The sequence below is a fragment of the Triticum aestivum genome, chromosome 2D (genome assembly GCF_018294505.1).
Source record: "Triticum aestivum cultivar Chinese Spring chromosome 2D, IWGSC CS RefSeq v2.1, whole genome shotgun sequence".
In the NCBI taxonomy this organism is placed as follows: Eukaryota; Viridiplantae; Streptophyta; class Magnoliopsida; order Poales; family Poaceae; genus Triticum; species Triticum aestivum.
In genome coordinates, this window is record NC_057799.1 from 133,611,779 (window position 1) to 133,632,504 (window position 20,726).

Sequence of the window (20,726 nt, forward strand, 5' to 3'; positions counted from 1 at the left end):
AAACCTCGCCTAACCGCGAACGGAGCCCGGAGAAACTTATTCCGACGCGACACCACCGCAACGGCCTCGTGAGCGTCTCCCTAAACCCTAACCCGAGGTTCCCCCTCCCTCCCGCCGCCGGAGCGGCCGACGGAGAGAGAGGGAACCGGCGGCGTGCAGGGAACTCTCGTCGCCTCCCTAGATCCTACTTTTCCGGGGGCGCGCTGCCGATCGACTTTTAGAGAGAGAGAGATTGTTATAGACTTATTTGCATGTGTGTGTTGTACATGTTGTTAGAGCCTGCGCTCTAGTTCCCGACGGGAGCGTTACGTCTGAGTGGTGTTGCATGGTGTAGCTGCTGAACATATTCCCTACTTCACTTTGCCTCTATGCACGATGTATATGATATCTACACATGAATAAATACGTTTCATGTTTTGAGTTTTAATATTGGAGTTGTGTTTGAATTAACATATGTGCATGACTAAAGAGTAATGTTTTGGCTACATTATGCGCTTAGAACAAATTTCCTTTTACTGGACAATTAACTTATTTTTGTCTTTTTATTCCTAGAGAAGGCCTGGAAACCAAGGTTTGATTGGAAGCATAATACGATAACAGTCTGGAACCACTTGTTCAAAAAACAAAAGTCTCCAACCAAAAGCTAGCAACGGTTTATGATAGATTTTTTTCTTTTTGGCGAGGAGTTTCTTACATATATGGGAAGCAAAGTAGCATTAGTATGTGTTGCAGGCCTGGCCTACATTTTCTAGAACATCGTTAAAAAATGTCTTATAAAAGTTTACAGAGGGAGTATTAAACAAACTACTCCCTCGAGGTCATACATAAATGATTCTTTAGGACAATGACAGTCTACAAGATGCAACTTTAAACAACAATTTCTACTATATTATATCGATAACACTCAAATACTTTTTGGCAAATCTACATATATGATTTTTCAAGGTTTTTCCTACTAAAAATACTTAAAATAATATCAAATCTACATATAAGTTTCTTCCTAAAAGCACTTAAAATGATATAAAAAGCCAAAGTTGTAAAAGCTTTCTATAGATACGTCCAAAAATATCACCTATATATTTGCTATTGGTACTTCTTAAAATAAGTTGTTTATGTTTGTTGACGTTGGAATAATATTTGAGAAGTTCATACAAATACTTGAAGGGGTGCACTGTTAATTTAGCTGTACAAAATCAATTGGTTGTTTATTTTGTTTTTTTAGTCTAGGTTTATGCGAATCACGAAGACATTTTTCACCCTCCAGATGATATTAGTTGAGGCGAGAAATATTGGGTGTAACACAAGTTTTAATTTCGTCAAAAGAACAAGAGAATAGGATTTGTATGCCACCATGTAGTTATTTCAGCATAATAAAAATCAAAATCCCCATTACAGACACTACTGCCTCTATTCCAAAATACTTAAAGTTCTAGGTTTGTCCTAAGTCAAACTATTCAAATTTAACCAAGTATATAGAAAAGTGTGTTACTGTCTAGATTAATATCAAACTAGATAGGAAGTGCGGCCAGCCGCACCCCACTTAGTCTCGTTTTAGCTAACCCGGTAATAAAAAATATAACTGATGATGGAAATGTAGAATTGGCAGAGATAAAAAAAAACATAATTATGCAAAATCTGGCATTACTCAAAGAGTAAAGAGATAGTAGATGCTTTCCCTAAAAAAAGAGATAGTAGATACTTAGCAAAATTCCAACTTGATTCAGTCATATCCAAGACGGTAAACCAAAATATATATGTTACACGGGATGGAAAGGTCCAAAGCATGGAAGGTTCATTACATCTCATTGATGCATTTCTTATGATATATACCACTGATGCACCAAAAGGTTCAAAGTTCAGTACAACATCATAATAATAAATTCTTTCATATCATTCTAAGATATACATCAAATATACTGAGGTAAATTAATCCAAATAGTCAAAAGATGCCTTGACACTGACATATAATCAAGGAATTGTACAAAAATTTCACAGTAAATAATCTGAATCAACAAAACAAAAGAGTCAAGAAAAAAGATCAACATAGAACTGGGCTTTGGATTGAGAACTTCTATGGACCATAATCTCCAACAGAAATCTGGACATAAATAAACGCCTCTTGTCCCAGTAAATGATTGAATAGCACACTCATACTTGCAACTCGTGATCTGCGTGACAGCACAAAAGACACAAACAAATAAAGGCATTGAGAACATGAATCAGGGGCAGGCTACAGCATATGACAACTGCAAGCAACCACAAAACCAAATTCAGGCCATGTAGGTTGTTCTAACACAATATGTTAATAGCTAGCGAGTGAAATATATAGATGAAACCGACATCGAAGGTAAACAGAGCAACCAACTGTTAATTCGGTTGTTGCACAAAAACATAAGAAAGTAGTATCTACACAGATTGATTAGAAGCAAAGAGAGGAACTTTAAATGCAGATGTAAGAGAATGAAGCAAATGCCATACTTGAAGATCTTCATGGAAAGATATCGTCCAATTGGGAACCACACGTGTAGCATTTAGAAGGCGTCCATAACTACATCATCATTAATCTGAAATGAGATGACATGCTTTGTTCAAAACACATAGCTTAGTAGTAAGTACAACAAAGAGAAAAGCATATGTGTATTTTAGAGCAGGAAGGAATGTGAGAAGCATAAGTACTGTTTGCAGATTTTTAATCCAAAGCTAGAAAATAATCTCAAGAACTAAATAGAGTTGGTCTGACTTAGTATCTGGCCAAACAACCGAGGTCTAGGATCAGAACATCGGGCTTATGACAGCGGCAGAATCCAAGTCATTCTGATGGCACACTTAGGCTGAATCAACGCACGACAACATGTTAAAAAATGGCAAAGACTTTTTATTCCCTGCTAGCAATTACATGCTCATTAGAGCTTTTACATATATCAGCTGAAAATGGAAGGGTAATGTAAAAAAGATGGGACTGAATCAACGCAGGACAACATGTAAAAAGCCGGTAAATCAAATCACATAGTACATTATCCTTCCACTTTCAGGTTTACATTACTTAAAAGGTAACCTCGACTTAACATCTAGAACATGACTTGTATGATTAGTAAAGATTCTCATTAGAAAACTCTCAGGTCTCAGAAAGGCAACGTCAACATAATATCAAGAACATGACTTGTAGGATTAGTAAGGAGTCACATTTGAAATCTCAGCAGACTAATAGGATATTTCTATTTTTCTCACTAATAAAAGAAGTTCCTCCAAATGAATAAAGCATACACCAGTGGCAAATAATGTAGTAACAGTATAGTGGCATTTTAAGACCAATTGCAATAAAAGTAGTTTGATAGCTTAAATGGTAGAGCCACAATAAAATAAACTGATTTTTATAATCAAGTGTATGATGAGAGGAATACAGAATGGCATGGATGGCTTTGGTACCCGGATGTGGTGCTGCTTATCCCTTTTGTTGTAGACACTTAAGACAGAAACTATCTACAGGAGAATAAATGGGTAAAGAAAATAATTAAAGTGCAATACCAAAGGGCATGGACATTGTTGCAGGTTGTTAATCGAAATCTCAAGCACTTAAATAAGTTGGTGTCTCTTTGATTTAGCTGTACTTGAAGGAACAGACCTCCCAAGGAGCAAATTATCAAAAACCTGCAAGTAAATACTATATTTATCAGTGACAGCAACTCATATTCAGACCTCCTAAAGACGCAACTACATCCACATACTTGATCTGAAACATTCACAGTTTGTAGTTTCAGTGACAGCAGCTCATATGTTCAGTTCACACTTTAGTCATTCAGCAAAAAATCATTCCACTGTCACACACTGACTCTTGTCATGCAGATCATTATATGCAAATGACACAAAGATGATCAAAGGCACAACAGAAGCTCAAGCGATAGCTCAATTTCTTTAGGCGGCGTTCTACTCTGTCTGTGTTGTGGCTGTTGGTTGGGGGAGCAAGAGAGAAAGAGAGAGGTGAACCTGTACGTGTGGAGATGGAGCCGAAATTGGAGGCGCCACAGATCCGGCCATCTCCAGGGCATCCGACACTCCTAGCAACGGCTCCCCGTCGGTGAACGGAGCTGAGAACCGGAGAGGCCACTCTGGGGCCTGGATGCGTTGGTCGCTAACCAGCAGCGCGAGAGAAGGGTCATGCTCCTCCTGCCGAGTACACGCGAGCATGACAGCGACGACACCGAGTCTTCCCGTCGATGGCGACGCCTCCAGGCGGAGCAGCTGTGTGAATGGCAGACGACGCTCCTCCGGTGATGGAGACGCGATGGAGGAGTGGCGGGGGTCCCTGCCGGTGGGTGGTGGTGGGGCAGGCAGCCATACCTCTCCAATGGGGGCGGCAGCGAGACGCTCCTACTGCCGAGCGCCGAAGGGGTGGGGAGGAGGAGGAGACGGTGCAAAGGGTGTGAGGCCGAGGATGCGGAGCACAGTGAGCGGCGGCGGCGCGGCGGGGAGCGTACGGGCGCTGTTTCAAGGGTTTGAAGAGGGGATCGAGAGAGAAAGAGAAAAATGGAACCTGGCGAGGCGGCGGCTAGGTTTGCTATCGAGGGAGCTCCTACATTTTATAACACTATGAGAAATCCCGACTCTACCCCGGGCCAAACCATCAAATTGCCCACCACTGCCATCAGTAAAAATATCGAACGGCTCAGGTTGATTCACAAAATATCCAATGGCTCATATCCTCCCAGCCCGAGATCTGATGGCCGAGATCGCTAGGTAAAACAGATCTAACGGCCGAGAAGCTCCGGTGAATGTGAGAGCTTCATTTTACATAGGTATCTAACTATGGGATATATATGAAATGAAAATATACTTTGTGATGAATCTAATGAATTTAGTTTGGTTTTGTAGATGTTTATTTATTTTTCTCTAAACTTGGAACATTTAGAGCTTCAAACATTTTGGAACGGGAGAGTGTAGAAAAATATATTTTCACCAAATTGATGAACAAAAATACTCTAATTGGTGTCTAAACAATGAGATGTGTTAATGAATTAGTGACCATCTTTGACTATTTCCATTTTTATTTCTATTGCATAAACTGTAAGAAAAAATTTCAGGGAAATCCTTATTGTTGTATGGGGAGTAAAAGCGGCCCCATAAGTAATACTCCCTCCATTCCAAAATAGATGACCCAACTTTATACTAACTCTGGTATAAAGTTAGGTCATATATTTTGAAACGGAGGAAGTATATGACAAAATGAGAATGGGCCAAAAACATATAATCCTTTCGTTAGGTAGCTTTCGTGAACATGTTCTTCCTAAAATGACATGCATTCACGGGCTGGGGTATCCAAGTACTATCATATTGCGTTTCAAAGAAAAAGTACTATACACAAGATGGCGTTGTAGACGTTTTCCTAAACACAAGGACACGAGATGGCGTTGCGTATGTCCACCAACCAGCTCAACTAGTCTGCTCATGATGTGATATAAAGAAAAACAGTCCATCGATCTGGTCTCAGTATTCCCATCTACTGTAATATACCCACAAGTCGTTTTTTGCTCAACTTCTTTCACTGTCCCTGCGCCGGCCGGTGTCGCTGACAAGAGCCACCATGCGCGGGCGCCGGTACGGCCGGCGTCTACCTGAACCGCGTGCCGACCGGTGACCTGCACGGTACGGCGCGCACGAGGCGACGCTCCTACGCGAACGCGTGCGCGACTCATCCACCAGCCCTGACGTGTGCCCGGCCTGTTTCGATCAGGAGATGAACCGGATCGATCAGGTAGCCTCGCCGAATCGCACGCAACCGATCGTCTAGCGCGGTACAAGGGTAGCGAAAACTACCGGAACCTGCTACCGGGAGCAGCTAGCTGCAGTTGAACTGCCGATCATCAGCAATTGACCCCCAGAAACTACTACACCTACGAGTATTTTTGGTGCGCCAGTGACCTGACACCGCGGTGCGCCGACGGAAGCTCCTACGCGAACGCGTGCGCGCCCAGTCCGTGTCACCAAACAGCCAACTCTGACTGATGTATGGCGTCTTCAGGAGGAGATCAGCCGGGGTCGACCAGATAGGTGCAACTGGGCTGTCGAACCGACCGACCAGTTACCGAATCAATCATCCAAAAAGCATTTGCCTTCAGGTTCGCTGTAGGTTGGGTAGCATGCATGCATTGCTATCAGTACATTTGGACGGCAGGTTCTGGTAGAATCTTAGAGCATCTACGGCCGAATTTGACGAATCAGACCCCTTAAACACCCGCGGACATGACTAGGCACATCTCTGAGAGTGAGCGGCCACGCCTTAAATTTGCTCCTTTGCATCCAAGGCTCTCATATTATATCCCTTAGATCCATACAAACCATGTAAAATAAACATACGTACTACGACACCCTATCTACGATTCGTCGTCGGAGATGTACGACGTCGGTACCAGGCGCCGGGTGGACAAGCGCATAGGAGGGCTCTGGCTCCTCCTCCTCCTCCTCCTCGACCTCATCCATGTATGCGAGCGTCTCCTCCTCCTCCGCAGTGTGCTCTGCCTCCATCTCCTGCCGACGGCGGCATCTGGTTTCCGCATCCGACTCTGAGCAGAGGAAACCGAAGATGGTCTGCTGCTTCGTCTACAGATCCGCGTCCCCAGCGTCCCTCACATCCTCCTCCGGCTCCTCCTCAACCTCGTCCTCCCCCTCCCCTCCAAGTCCTTGTCCAGATCCACTGTATCCAGAGGTAGCCCTGCGGCGATCCGGACTTCGCGCCTTGCCCGGATCTGCTCAAGGAGCTGCAGCTGACGCTCCGACGCTAGATATGGGTAGCTCCTTACCCGACGGTGTGGTGGCATGGCTACTTGTGGTGGTGGACGGGGAGTGGAAAGTGGCGGCGACGGCGGACGGGAGGGGGGAAATGTGGACAGGTGGGGTTTTGGTGCCGACGGTCGGCTTAAATAGCCAGGCTAGACACTACACGGCCCGCTGGAGCGTCGCCACGCGGCGCCATCGGTCCGATAGAGGAAACGAGCTTCGGAGCGCCGGGTTTTGGATTGTTTTCGCGTGAGATCCCATCGTCAATCCGATGTGGCGGGCGCACCCGGGCGCACCCAAGCGCCCCCATATCCGTCTCATATATGGGCTGGATATTAGAGGTGCCGGTCAGTTCGGACATTTGAGGCCCGTTTGAGGCACCCGTCTGAGTTGAATTTTCGTGACCAGTCAATGCCTGGACCGTCCGTCTGAGCGTTTGAGGCCGTTTCTTTTTTGTAGGCAATCAACAGACAATTAGAGAGCTTAAAATGTTGATTGGTTTCAGTCCGTCAGATAGTCTGATTTAGCGCAGTTCCATGTGTTATTGTTGTACCTTAGTTTTCATTTCTCTTTCATGTACATATTATCACGATTGTTACAGAATCTATAAAAAATACTCCCTGCCAGTCAAAATTAGGGCTAAAAATGCCGAAATCACTAATTAAGGAGTACTCATTGCAAAGAACACTCCACCTTCCCAGGTCACGACAAGTGGCGCACATGCAGCGCGCCACTTGTCGCAACCTGATAGTTTTCCCTTTTTTGTAGATCCGTTTATTCAAAATGTTTTATCTCTTAAACCGTGCGTCCAAATCTCAAACCGTTTTCACCATTGGATTCCTCGCGTCGAGATCTCCAAAACTAGATCCCATGTTGATAGGTTTTGACACAAAAAAATTCATGAAAAAACCGGACCAAAAAACCGAACGAAAAAACAAAACCGGGAGCACGTTTTTTCCCTTTCTGAAAGAGGCACGCCCGTGCCTTTCGCGAATCACAACCGTGCCTCTCGGGGAAGCAAAACCGTGACTCTCGTGGAAGGAAAAAAAACAGAAAACGCGTTTTTTTCCTTTTCGAAAGAGGCACGCCCGTGACTCTCGCGAAAGCACAACCGTGCCTCTGGCGAAAGCAAAACCGTGACTTTCGTGAAAAAAACTAGAAAACGCGTATTTTTTTCCCTTTCCAAGAGGCACGGCCGTGACTCTCGCGAAAGCACAACCATGCCTCTCGCGGAAGCAAAACGTAACTCTCGCGAAAGAAAAAAAAAACAGAAAACGCGTTTTGTTTTTCCCTTTCCGAGAGGCACGGCCGTGACTCTCGCGAAAGCACAACCTGCCTCTCGCGGAAGCAAAACCGTGACTCTCAAGAAAGAAAAAAAACATAAAACGCGTTTTTTTTTGTTTCCAAAAGGCACGGCCGTGACTCTCGCTAAAGCACAACCGTGCCTCTAAAAACCGTGACTTTTCGCAAAAGAAAAAAACGCGTTTTTTCACGTAATTTTTTTTTCGAAAATGTTTTTTTGGTCGAAAAGTTAAGGAAGACCGGGAGGAAACCAAAACGTCGAAAAAACAAAAAAAACCGTTTAAAAAGCCAAAAACGCGTGCGAAAAAATAAAAAAATAAAATCTGGACGGAGCGTCCAGAGCGCGACACATGGCGAATGGCTGAGAGCGCGCTAAGTGGCGCTGATCGTTGCGAGGCTTCCGAAGGAGCGCTCGTTAACTAGTTGCTCCCTAGAAATGCCATATCATGTCATCACACATGTCCCCTCAACATTCCAAACTAATCTAACCACACATAACTAGAGATGGATAGGCAGACATCGATCACACACAAAGCTGAAGCGAGTAAACAACCACCGAGATGCAGGTGACCTACCACGCCACCAAGGCACCAAAGTTCAGCCAGATCACTACTACTCCCTCTTGGTGCAGCATTTTGGACTATAAATACCAGCCTTCTTTTATCTCCCAGCCATCACAGCAAGAAGTTGCCTCGCACATTGATACACACCAGAAGCATACAGCATCGATCGACCATGCTGCGCGAGAACACCATGGCCTCCCTTGTCTTCCTCGTGGCGCTGCTGCTCTCATGCAGCTCCATGAGCAGCGCAGCACGGTACCTAGAAGAGGCCGTGCCCAAGAAGGAGTATCCACCACATCTGATCGTCCCGGAGCTGCCAAAGCCCGAGCTCCCGCCGCACCCTGTCGTGCCCGAGCTGCCGAAGCCTGAACCACCTCACCCTCTCGTGCCTGAAGTGCCACACCCCGTGGTGCCGAAGTCGCCAAAGGAGCCTGAAGTGCCACACCCCGTGGTGCCGGAGGTGCCAAAGCATGAGCTGCCGCCACACCCTGCTATGCCCGAGCTCCCGAAGCCCGAACTACCGCATCCGGCTGTGCCCGAGGTGCCAAAGGAACCCGAAGTGCCACACCCCGTCGTACCGGAGGTGCCAAAGGAACACGAACTGCCGCACCCCGTCGTGCCGGAGGTGCCAAAGGAACCAGAAGTGCCACACCCCGTCGTGCCAGAGGTGACAAAGGAACCTAAAGTGCCACACCCTGTCGTGCCGGAGGTACCAAAGGAGCACGAGTTGCCGCACCCTGCCATGCCAGAGTTGCCGAAGCCTGAAATGCCACACCATGCCGTGCCAGAGGTGCCAAAGGAGCCCCATGTGTTGCACCCTGAGGTGCCGAAAGAGCCCGAGTTACCGCACCCTGCTGTGCCAGAGGTCCCGAAGCACGAAATGCCACCGTTCCCCAAAGCCGAGCTGCCCCCAAAGCCTGAATTCCACTTTCCGGAACCTGAGGCCAAGCCATGATCGGACGAGCTACATCCGCATAGTGGCCATTATCTAAGTATTAAACTATATACTATACATGTGTGCGCGCGACGCGTGTGTTACTGTGTGTGTGATTGTTAGAGTATGTACTATACATGTGTGTGTTGTACATGTTCTGCGCTTCAGTTCCTGACGACAGCGTTATGTCTGAGTGGTGTTCCATGGTGGAGCTGCTCAACCTATTGCATACTTCCTTTTACGTGTGTATGCATGATGTATATGATATGTACATGAATAAATATGTTTTCGTGTTTGGAGTTTTTATATTGGATCCTATTTGTGTTTGGATTTGTGCATCACTGAAGAGAGTTCTTATGTTTTGGCTACATTATGCGCTCCGGACAAATTTCTTTCTCGAGCAGACAATTATTTTTTGTCTGTTGTAGTATTACTTAATAGAGAAGGCCTGAAAGCCCAGATTTGATCAGAAGCATAAGAAGATATAACACCATCTCTACCCAAAAGCTAGCGCCGGTTTATGATAGTTTTTTTTTTCTTAAAACAGCCTTTCGCCCCGCTTTATAAATAAAGCAACCAACTAGTCCGTACACCGGGTAGCAACTCACTGACATAAAAGTCTTTTTTTGTGTGTGGGAAAGACATAAAAGTCTGTTGGGGGCACAACACAAGCAAGCCCAAATAAAATAGAAGAGAAAAGCAGAAAAAAGACCACCAAGTGGCCATAACATCATAGGGCTGCCGAGGAGCCTAGACGACATGCCGAGTCATGTAGCGCATCCAGCATCTGTCGTAGACGGCCCCGGTCCCGTTGCCTAGCCAACGGGTGCCAGTGCTGCAAGAACGCAAGAAAATTGAAGAAAGAGTCAGAGGCCCGTCGCAGAAAGATCCGCTCGATCACCATCTTATTGCGCATCGTCCAAAGCGTCCAAGATATCACAGCAAAAACTAGCTAGAAGAGGCGTCAGTTCCTTCTGGCCTGCCCCGCTCAAGCCCGGAGGAAGCTGGCAAGATTTGAAGCTCCCAATCATGCCCGAGGGCCTCCTGGACAAAGCTCCAAAGCGATTGAGCCACCATCCAAGTAAAGAGGATGTGGGCCCCTGTTTCTGGAACCCCCCACAGGAGGCACAACCATTACCCGGGCCATGCCGCTTGAGCACCTCTGTCCCGATGGGAGGTGATTCCTTAATTATAGTTTCCACACGAAAATCTTCATCTTTAGAGGGAAAGGTGCCTTCCAGGGGGGCGTGGCCCACTCAATTGTTGGCCTATGGCATAGCGCATGGTAAGCCGAAGCCACAGAAAAATCTCCTAGGGGAGACAAGTGCAGAACATGGAGTCCAGGTCTCCCCCGCGCACGGGAGGTAGGGTCGCTTGTAAATTGGACCACTCCAACACCTCCTTCGGCCCAAATGAACGACGAAGCAAGATGCTTCATTGACTTGGACCGCCCGGAGACCAAGAGCAACAGATCATTGCAGTTGGCAAACAAGTTTGGGAACCCCGTGCATAATGGGGTTCCTTCCACCCAACGATCTAACCAAAACATGGCCCCATCATCATTACCAATAGAGAAGGACAACCCCAGGCGAATCTTGTGCTTGATCTTCTGGATCAACTTCCAAAACTGGGAACCCTCCGCGCGTTCGCAAGCTAGGAGTGGCACGCCCCGAAGGTACTTTGCCTGAAGAAGCTACAGCCACATGCCCCCCTCCACTACTAGGGAAAACCTTATACACAGAATCTAAGCAGTAGCGCGGGATAAAAAGGGGGCACTACTGCTACCTAGCAGTAGCGCGTGGCCAGAACGGGCGCTACTGATACCCACATAGCAGTAGCGCGGCAAAACGAAAAAGTGCTACTACTAAAATTGCCCCACCGTTGCCACCAGGCTAAGTTTAGTAGTAGCGCCCCTCCAATAACCGCGCCACTACTAACTAAATAGTAGTAGCGCGTATTTTGGGTAGGGCGCTACAGGTAAGTTTGACCCTAGCCACATGGCGGGGCCCACTTAGCAGTAGCGCTTCTCCCAGGGTGAAAGCACAAGTGCTCCCTGGGTGATTTTGGTAATTAATTATGTCAACATATCTCGTGTTGGACTAATATTTTCATCTAGTATATTTCAGGGAGTTCAACAAAGGCGTGGCATGGACAAGAGGATGAGTAACCCCTTCAAGATGCTAATGACAGAAGATTGGCAAAAGCTCAAGACTCTTCATTTCTATTTCAGTGATCCAAGATCACATTGAGTCCATAGAAAAAGCCAACACTATTAAAAGGGGATGAGGTGTTGCTTAATGGTCTACTTGCTCAAAATGCTTAGTGATATGCTCCAAAGCCCTCAACCACTTTCTCAATTCCAAATATGTCCTAAACCTAAAGTCAAACTCGGCCCCACCGATTTGATTCATCCGGCACCACCAAATTCACTTGACATAGCCACTGCCAGAAACCCTAATCAGTTCGGTCTCACCGATGGGATCTCGGTCTCACCGAGATGGCCTTGCAAACTCTTTGTTGCCTGTTGCAACTATTTCGGTCTCACCGAAATATGCAGTCGGCCCCACGGAGTTTTCCTGGCCAACTCTCTATTTGCTTATTACCAAAATCGGTCTCACCGAGTTTGTGTAATTGGTCAAACCAAGATGAGTTTTTTCCCTAACCCTAGCTCATCGGTCCCACCAAGTTGATCATGTCGGTCCCACCGAAAAGCCTAACGTTCACATTTTGAGCTGAATCGGTCTCACCGAGTTCATACATTTGATCTGACCGAGTTGGCTCAAATGTGTGTAACAGTTAGATTTTGTGTGGAGGCTATATATACCTCTCCACCCTCCTCTTCATTTGATAGAGAGCCATCAGAACGTTCCTACACTTCCACTATTCATTTTCTGAGACAAACCACCTACTCATGTGTTGAGACCAAGACATTCCAATCCAACCACAAGAATCTTGATTTCTAGCCTTCCCCAAGTTGCTTTCCACTCAAATCAGCTTTCCACCATAGCCAAATCTGTGAGAGAGAGTTGAGTGTTGGGGAGACTATCATTTGAAGCACAAGAGCAAGGAGTTCATCATCAACACACCATCTATTACCTTTTGGAGAGTGGTGTCTCCTAGATTGGTTAGGTGTCACTTGGGAGCCTCCGTCAAGATCGTGGAGTTGAACCAAGGAGTTTGTAAGGGCAAGGAGATCGCCTACTTCGTGAAGATCTACCCAAGTGAGGCAATTCCTTCGTGGGCGATGGCCATGGTGGGATAGACAAGGTTGCTTCTTTGTGGACCCTTCGTGGGTGGAGCCCTCCGTGGACTCGTGCAACCGTTACCCTTCATGGGTTGAAGTCTCCACCAACGTGGATGTACGATAGCACCACCTATCGGAACCACGCCAAAAATCTCCGTGTCTCCAACTGCGTTTGCACACTCCAATCCCATCCCTTTACTTTCTTGCAATTTGCATGCTTTACTTTCCGTTACTCATATACTCTTGCCATGCTTGCTTGAAATGTATTGTGAATGCTTAAACTTGTGCTAAAACTCCACCTCAACATGAAGAACTTAAAACCTGCCACTTTTACTTGTTGAGGGTCTAATCACCCCCTCTAGACCCCTCTTCTCGATCCTTTCAATTGATCTCCATTGCTTTGGTTTAATCACCATTGGAGGAAGATGGATGAGTCTACGATGGGGAGTTTTAGACGTAGAGTGCATATGCTTGATGGAGAGTTCTTTAATGCTTGGAAAAATGAGATGCTTGAGATTTTCAATGAATATCACTTGAACAAGTACATTACTAGCCCTTGTGCGTCCCTTGTTGACCCCTTGCGTCCTACCCCCGATGAGTCTCTCGACATGATCCGCAATCTTAGAACTATAAATCTTATCATTAGAGGATTTCCTAGAAATTTGATTATATGCTTGCCTACTCTTGAATGTGCTTACACTGTATGGAGATTTCTTGAGGAACGGTTTCCTAACTATTCCTTGAAAAATCTAGATGTGATTCTTCAAAAGTCCATAGCTTTTCATAAAATGAAACCCAGGGATCCTAAATTTGATGATTGTCTATTTGAGCTTCGTAACCTTATGCGTGCCAAAGGAGATGTTGGAGTCATTAGTAGCATTATCTCTCAAGTCATTAGAATTCAGAAAGATGCACATTGCCATGGTCATACATCTAATGAATCACTCTCTCTAGGTGATGATCAATCACCAGATGATGTTGAACATGGATAATATGATGAGGATGATGATAGTGAAGTTGATCTCAATGAGTCTATGAGACACTTTGGTCTTATGGCTAACCTTCACGGCAGCATGGCTGGAGGAATGGAATCGGTTCTTGATAGTGGATGTACCAATCACATGACAGGAGACAAGGATATGTTTCGTGAGCTTGCTGAAAATGACGGGCCTCGAAAGTATGTCACTTTTGGTGATAACTCAAAGGTAAGGTGGTTGGCCTTGGTAAGGTGGCCATCTCACATGACAGCTCCATCCAAAATGATATGCTCGTTGAATCTCTTGGCTATAATTTACTTTTCGTATCTAGACTAGCCGACTTTGGTTTTAATGTCCTATTTACTGAAGTAGATTGCCAAGTGTTTCGAAGAGATAATCGTAATATGCTGTTTACCGGTATACGTAGAGGTGATCTGTACATTGTTGATTTCACTAAAAAAGGCTCAACCTAGAACCTGCTTAATTGCTAAATCATCTAAAGGTTGGTTGTGGCATAGAAGGTTAGGTCATGTGGGCATGCGAAATCTTGATAAGCTTATTAAAGGTGATCATATCCTTGGAGTTAAGGACGTTATATTTGACAAGGATAGACTTTGTAGTGCTTGTCAAGCAGGAAAACAGGTTGGAGGAAGCCACCCCGTGAAAAACATCATGACCACGAGAAGACCGCTCGAGCTGCTTCATATGGATCTTTTTGGTCCCAACGCCTACAAAAGTCTGAGTGGTAACTCGTTCGGCTTAGTCATTGTCGATGACTTTTCAAGATTTATGTGGGTGTTCTTTCTTGATGATAAATCGCAGGTCCAAAAGATCTTCAAGAACTTCGCTAGGAAGGCCCAAAATCAATTTGAAGTGAAGATCAAGAAGGTTCCCAACAACAACGGAACGGAGTTCAAGAACGGTAATGTGGACACCTTTCTTGACGAAGAAGGGATTTCACATGAGTTCTCGGCTACGTACACACCTCAACAAAATGGAGTTGTTGAGAGGAAGAACTGAACTCTTATTGAGATGGCGAGAACGATGCTTGACGAGTACAAGACGCCAAAACACTTTTGGGCGGAAGCGGTTGAGACAGCTTGTCATGCAACAAATCGTCTATATCTTCACAAGCTACTCGGCAAGATGTCATACGAGCTTCTCACCGGTAACAAACCCCAAACTCTCACACTTACCGCGTCTACAACAATTTCACCCGAAAGGTTGAAGAGACGGTAGATGTGAAGTTTGATGAATCTAACGGCTCGCAAGTAGAGCAATTGCTGATTGATGTAGGAGACAAAGACCCTTCGGAAGCAATACAAGACTTGTCTATTGGCAAGATTCGCCCAACGGAGGTGAAGGAGAGTACCTCGTCCGTTCAAGTGGAAGCCTCTACCTCACGACAAGGTGAACCACGCATTGACTCGGAGGCATCCACAAGTGGGACACGTCAAGATGAGGGAAACGATAAAGTACACCAAGATGAACCTCATCAACCTCCTTCTCCACCTCCACAAGAGAACAACAACACCAACAATGAAGAAGGACAAGAGGAAGAACAAGATGATGAAGAGGATGTTTGATGAGGACATCAATACCATTTTTACATGCACAGCCCCTGCTGCTATACATACTGGACCAATTACTAGAGCTCGCGCACGCCAATTAAATTACCAGGTACTTTTGTTTCTTGGTAATGATTCTAATGTTCATGAGAATATGATGCTGCCTAAATTGGATACATTTGTTTTGCTTACAAATGTAGGGCCTAGCTTGGAGAAGGGTGAACATTGGAGCAAGAACAAGCATGGAGATGATCGAACGCGCAAGGGGAACAAGAACAGAGTTTCAAGTGATGATTTCAGGACTTTGAAGCCACCGTAATGAGTGCATGAAGGCTTGGACGAAATATACAAGATGCCACTTCACAAATTTCGTCCAGAGGCTATTATAGGTGCTGTGTCACCTTATTATTGGGCCAAGCCCACGTAATTTCGAAATACTTGAGTATAGGCTGTTTTTAGAGTCCGTATGTGTGGGGAAACAAGAGATAGGGTTTGATTCGGACCCCTCCTTCAAGGGCCACGAAATTCCCATCTCTTCCTCCATATATATAGCCCTTAGGGCGTCATTTAGACTTCGGGTTTTGTTTAGATTGAAAGTTCGCCATAGCTGCAACTTCGCATACTTCGTTTGTGTTCAACGACCAGACCAAGACGTCACAGAACCCCACCTTGATCAATAAAGCTTTCATCTTGTATTCGCAATATCCAGATTGTAATCTTAGTTTCTTGCTTGTTCTTCGGTTGCTTGCGGGAAATAGACCTTCGTGGTCAGGTTGATCGTGCTCCGGCGTGGTCAATAACCTCTCGGAGTTGGTTTATCGATTGCTAAGGTGCGACGTCCTCGCACGTTCGTAGTCGGATCGTCAAAGTCTACTCCTCTAAAACGATAATCACCATCTCATCGAAAGACGGGACACCTTAGCCTCTATCAAGTGGTATCAGATTTCCAGGTTGCTCGGTGAGATTTTACAGTTTTTCGTAGTTTAGATCGAGTCTGTTCTTCATACCTACAGTTCATGAAAAAGCCAAAAAAATATTTAGGGTTAGTTCATCATATCCAAACCAATCTGAGCCATTGCATAATCTATTCTGTATTTTCTTTGTGGAACTTGCAGTTGCATCGTCGTGTCAAGTTACTGCTCTTAGCGTCTAGTTCTTTAGAGTTTCGAGTTCTGTTCACAAGTTGTCACGCCGCCGCCGCACCATCATCATCGCCCCTGCCTTATACCACCACCACTTATCCGCTATTTCTCTGTGTCCATATACCATCACCGCTCCGAGTCCGTATACCACCACCGCTCCGAGTCCATATACCACCACCGATCCGAGTCCATATACCACCACCAATCCGAGTCCATATGCCACCACCAATCCGAGTCCACATATACCACCGATATACCATCACCAGTCCGAGTTCCACCAGATTCATCTCCGCCACCAGTCCTAGTCCGAGTCCAGTATTTGTTCCTTTATTTTTGAGTTCCAGATCACGCGATACTACGAGTCATGAACAAGTCAGATCCCCCAACTTCCGTGGCACCCGCAGAAGAAAAATAGTTCCAGTTTAAGAAAAACTAAGTTTGGAAAATTCTGGCTAGGTAGTTTTTAAACCATTTGTAGAATTTTTCAAAAAAAATGTTGCTGAGCAAAAAAAAGTGCAAAAAAAGTGAAAAAAAGAAAAAAAATCAGAGTGTGCTCCTCCCTTGTTTACGTGCAGCGCAGTGATTTTGTTAGTATTCTAGGCTCGCGTCTCTAGCACGGTCTAGCGTAGGACTAGCACAGTACCGTTGTCGGGTGGTAGGTGCGACATATGCCAACGGGTGGCTTATCATTGTGGGAGCCAGTAAGACATCGCCGGTGCCTGGAAACGGGATAAGGCGAAGACATGCACGCCGGCGAATCTTACCCAGGTTCGGGGCTCTCCGTGGAGATAACACCCCTAATCCTACTCTGCGGGGTCTCCGCATGATCACTAGATCAATACAAGTAGCTACAAGAGGCTCCTTGAGCTGTTTGGCTAGAGGAAGAAGAAGGGCAAGGCTAGCTCTCCTTTTCTCTCTACGTGGTGTCTAAAACTATATGAGATCAACCCTTTGCATGGGTGCCCTGGGGGGTTTATATAGGCCTACCCCCAGGGGTACAATGGTAATCCGGCTGGACGTGGGTCCTAGCCGTCAGTGTCTGTATTCGCCGGCTTCACCGCCGACCGCTGGGGCCTGCCGACTGGTGGGTCCCGCCGGCTGCCGGCCTCATGGCCAATAGGCCGGCCCCACTGCCTGGGGGTCCTGTCGGTGGCTGGTTACTGTAGCCTCGCCTCTGATGACGAGGGCTTTGTCGAGGTAAGCATGGCCACAGTGCCGCCGCCTCGCGGGCTCTCACTGTAGCCTTACCTCGTCTTGTCTCCTTAATGACGCACATACTTCGAGGATGGGGGACAGCCGGCTGTTGGGAGCCGGCTATGCCCCAGGCTGACTGGGGGAGGCATGGCCGCCTTCGAGCATCTCTCTGGCTGAAGGGGCCCGCCGCCCGCGGGCCGTACTGGCGCCTGTCGTGGGTGGTGTCATGGTCAACATGGCAACAGTGCCGCGCCGGACGGGGGATGGCCGACCCGTATGGCGCACTGTGGCCACGCGTGCTCCGGGATTCGGGGGGTGGCAGGTTGTACTGTAGCCACGCCTGTCGGGTGGTAGGTGCGACATATGCCAACGGGTGGCTTATCATTGTGGGAGCCAGTAAGACGTCGCCGGTGCCTGGAAACGGGATGAGGCGAAGACATGCACGCCGGCGAATCTTACCCAGGTTCGGGGCTCTCCGTGGAGATAACACCCCTAGTCCTGCTCTGCGGGGTCTCCGCATGATCACTAGATCAAGACAAGTAGCTACAAGTGCTCCTTGAGCTGTCGGGTTAGAGGGAGAAGAAGGGCAAGGCTAGCTCTCCTTTTCTCTCTATGTGGTGTGTGTAACTCTATGAGATCAACCCTTTGCATGGGTGTCCCGGGGGGTTTATATAGGCCTACCCCCAGGGGTACAATGGTAACCTGGCTGGGCGCGGGTCCCCGCCGTCAGTGTCTATGCTCGCCGGCTTCTCCGCCGGTCATTGGGGCCCGCCGGCTGGTGGGTCCCGCCGGCTGCCGGCTTTTTGGCCAGCACGCCGGCCCCACCACTTGGGGGCTTTGTCGGCGGCTGGTTACAGTTGCCTCGCTTCTGATGATGAGGGCTTTGTCGAGGTAAGCGTGGCTATAGTGTCGCCGCCTTGCGAGCTCTCACTATAGCCTTACCTCATCTTGTCTCCTTAATGGGGCGCATGCTTCGAGGGAGGGAGGTAGCCGGCTATTGGGAGCCGGCCACACCCCTGGCCGACTAGAGGAGGCCAGGCCGCCTGTGGGTGTCTCTCTGGCAAAAGGGGCCCGCTGCCTGCGGGCCGTACTGGCGCCTGTCGTGGTGACATCGAGGCCAACATGGCTACAGTGCCGCGCCGGACGGGGGATGGCTGGCCCGTACGGCGCCCTGTGGCCATGCCTGTTCCGGGATTCGGGGGTAGTGGGCTGTACTGCGGCCACGCTCCATCCTATCGCCATTATGTGGGTACAGTCTTAGCGGGTGCAGTCTTTGCCGGCTTCTGGGAGTCAGCTTTCTTCATGGCCGGCTTCTGGGAGTCGGTCCTCTTGGGGCCGGCTCCCTGGAGTCGGCTATCTCGTATCTTTCTTGGGGGAGGTTTATGAGGCTGGGTCGCCTTCTGGGAGTCGGCCCTGGGGGTAGCCGGCCGGGGGAAGGCGGCCCTATGCTTTGTATGCTTGAAGGCTTGAATGGCCTGATAATTTTTCGAAGAGCCGGGGGGAGTCGGTTAGGCTACCCGTGGCCATTTACTCCGACAGTAGTCCCCGAAGCTGATTGGGCTTCGAGGTTGAGTGGAGGTCGAGAAGCTCGGTCAGCTTCTTATCTTGACGAGCCAGCAGCTGGGAGCTGGCTTCGGTTGGGCGCGCCGTCTTGGAAAATTCTTTTAAAGTCGGAAGGCGGGAGTCTGTTGGCGCGTGCGCTGGGCTGCGGACCGGCCGCTCGCCGCCTGCGAACCACGTGGTGTCCCCTGGCTGAAGAGAGCTGCCAACCCACGCGCGCGACAAGACATCGCCGTAGGTCAAGGGCCCACCACTCCTACGCCTAGGCCCAGGCGCGGATTCTTTGCGGCCCAAAGCCGTCCGCCCGTCTTCCGGTGGCGGTTTCCGCACGTCTTTAGGGCGCAATAATCGCGGGACGTGGGGGAGTGGGTGCAGTTAATCCCACGTCCCACCCCACGCCTTGCCTCCTCAGCTTCGCCGCACGAGGCTATAAGTAGGGGGAGGAGGGGAAGCGGCAGACACTCGCACGCTCCTCTCCTCTCCTCCATCTTCTTCCTCCTGCTTTCCCTCACGGCAGCGCCTCGCCGCCGCGCCGTCCCACCATTCTTTTCTCCGCCGCCGCGCTCATTCTTGCCGGCCTCACGCCGCTATGCAGTACGGCGGGGACTGGGACGGCTCCAACGTCCATATGGACCACGTCGAGTTCCTCCGCAAGACGCGGCGGCGCGGACAAGGTGCAGGTCCGTCTCGCGCCTGAGAAGGAGATCACGCCGGAGCCGGAGGAAGGCGAGCGGGTGGTCTTCCGCTCACATTTCCTGCGCGGCATCGGCTTGCCCGCGAGTGCTTTCTTCCGTTCCTTCCTCGAATTCTATCAACTCCAGCCGCACCACCTCACCCCGAACACGGTGGTGATGCTGTCCGCCTTCGTCACCTTGTGCAAAGGCTATCTTGGCGTTCTTCCCACCCTCGAGCTCTGGGGGCGTGCCGGCCCAGAGTGGCGCCTTCATCGCGATGCGGAGGGTGGCAGCGTACAACCCCTTCCCCGTCATCACGTTAATCCAGTCGGTGAAGCTCTGGCAGAAGTCATACTTCTACGTGAAGAACGTCGCCCCGCAAGGCGACTACGTCAACTTGCCGGCTTATGTAGCCGGCCCGCCAGCGGGTAGGCGGCCTCAGTGGTCCTATCGGGCCGTGACACTGACGCCGGCTGGAGCCGCAGCCGTCGCCCGACTGCGGGTGATGATCCAGTCGGAGGGCCTGACTGGGTCCGACTTGCTGGCCGCCTTCGTCGCGCGCCGGGTGCTTCCGCTTCAGAGCCGCCCTCACCTGATCTGTCAGATGAGCGGCCAGCTCGATCCGAGTCGGATGTGCACCAAGGACATGCCGCACGACGAGGTGGCCCATATGGTGAATTACCTTGCGAACTGCAAGCTCTCCGCAGAATGGCAGTTGGGCAAGGAGCCATATTCCCGGGCTCATTCGCCGCCCATGGTATGTTCTCTTTTTCCCTTTCTTCTCTTAGTTTTGTCGC

The 20,726-nt window shown here is 48.3% G+C and overlaps 1 protein-coding gene and 1 long non-coding RNA gene across 2 annotated transcripts; one reads left to right on the forward strand and one right to left on the reverse strand.

Moving 5' to 3' along the window:
- Positions 1-1,867: 1,867 nt before the first annotated feature.
- LOC123052176 (uncharacterized) lies at positions 1,868-4,543 on the reverse strand. Its single transcript, XR_006424508.1, has 3 exons — positions 3,985-4,543; positions 2,479-3,648; positions 1,868-2,168 (listed from the first exon to the last, which is right to left on the reverse strand). It is a non-coding gene; the product is annotated as an uncharacterized lncRNA (long non-coding RNA).
- A 4,215-nt stretch (positions 4,544-8,758) lies between these two features.
- Positions 8,759-9,876, forward strand: LOC123049049 (protein PELPK1). Its single transcript, XM_044472047.1, has one exon. It carries the CDS (start codon positions 8,809-8,811, stop codon positions 9,589-9,591), a length of 783 nt encoding a protein of 260 aa, XP_044327982.1. The 5' UTR covers positions 8,759-8,808; the 3' UTR covers positions 9,592-9,876.
- The last annotated feature ends 10,850 nt before the right edge of the window (positions 9,877-20,726 follow it).

Bases quoted from the DNA above. Each gene is read 5' to 3' on its own strand.
- LOC123049049 (XM_044472047.1), top strand. From the start codon at position 8,809: ATGCTGCGCGAGAACACCATGGCCTCCCTTGTCTTCCTCGTGGCGCTG.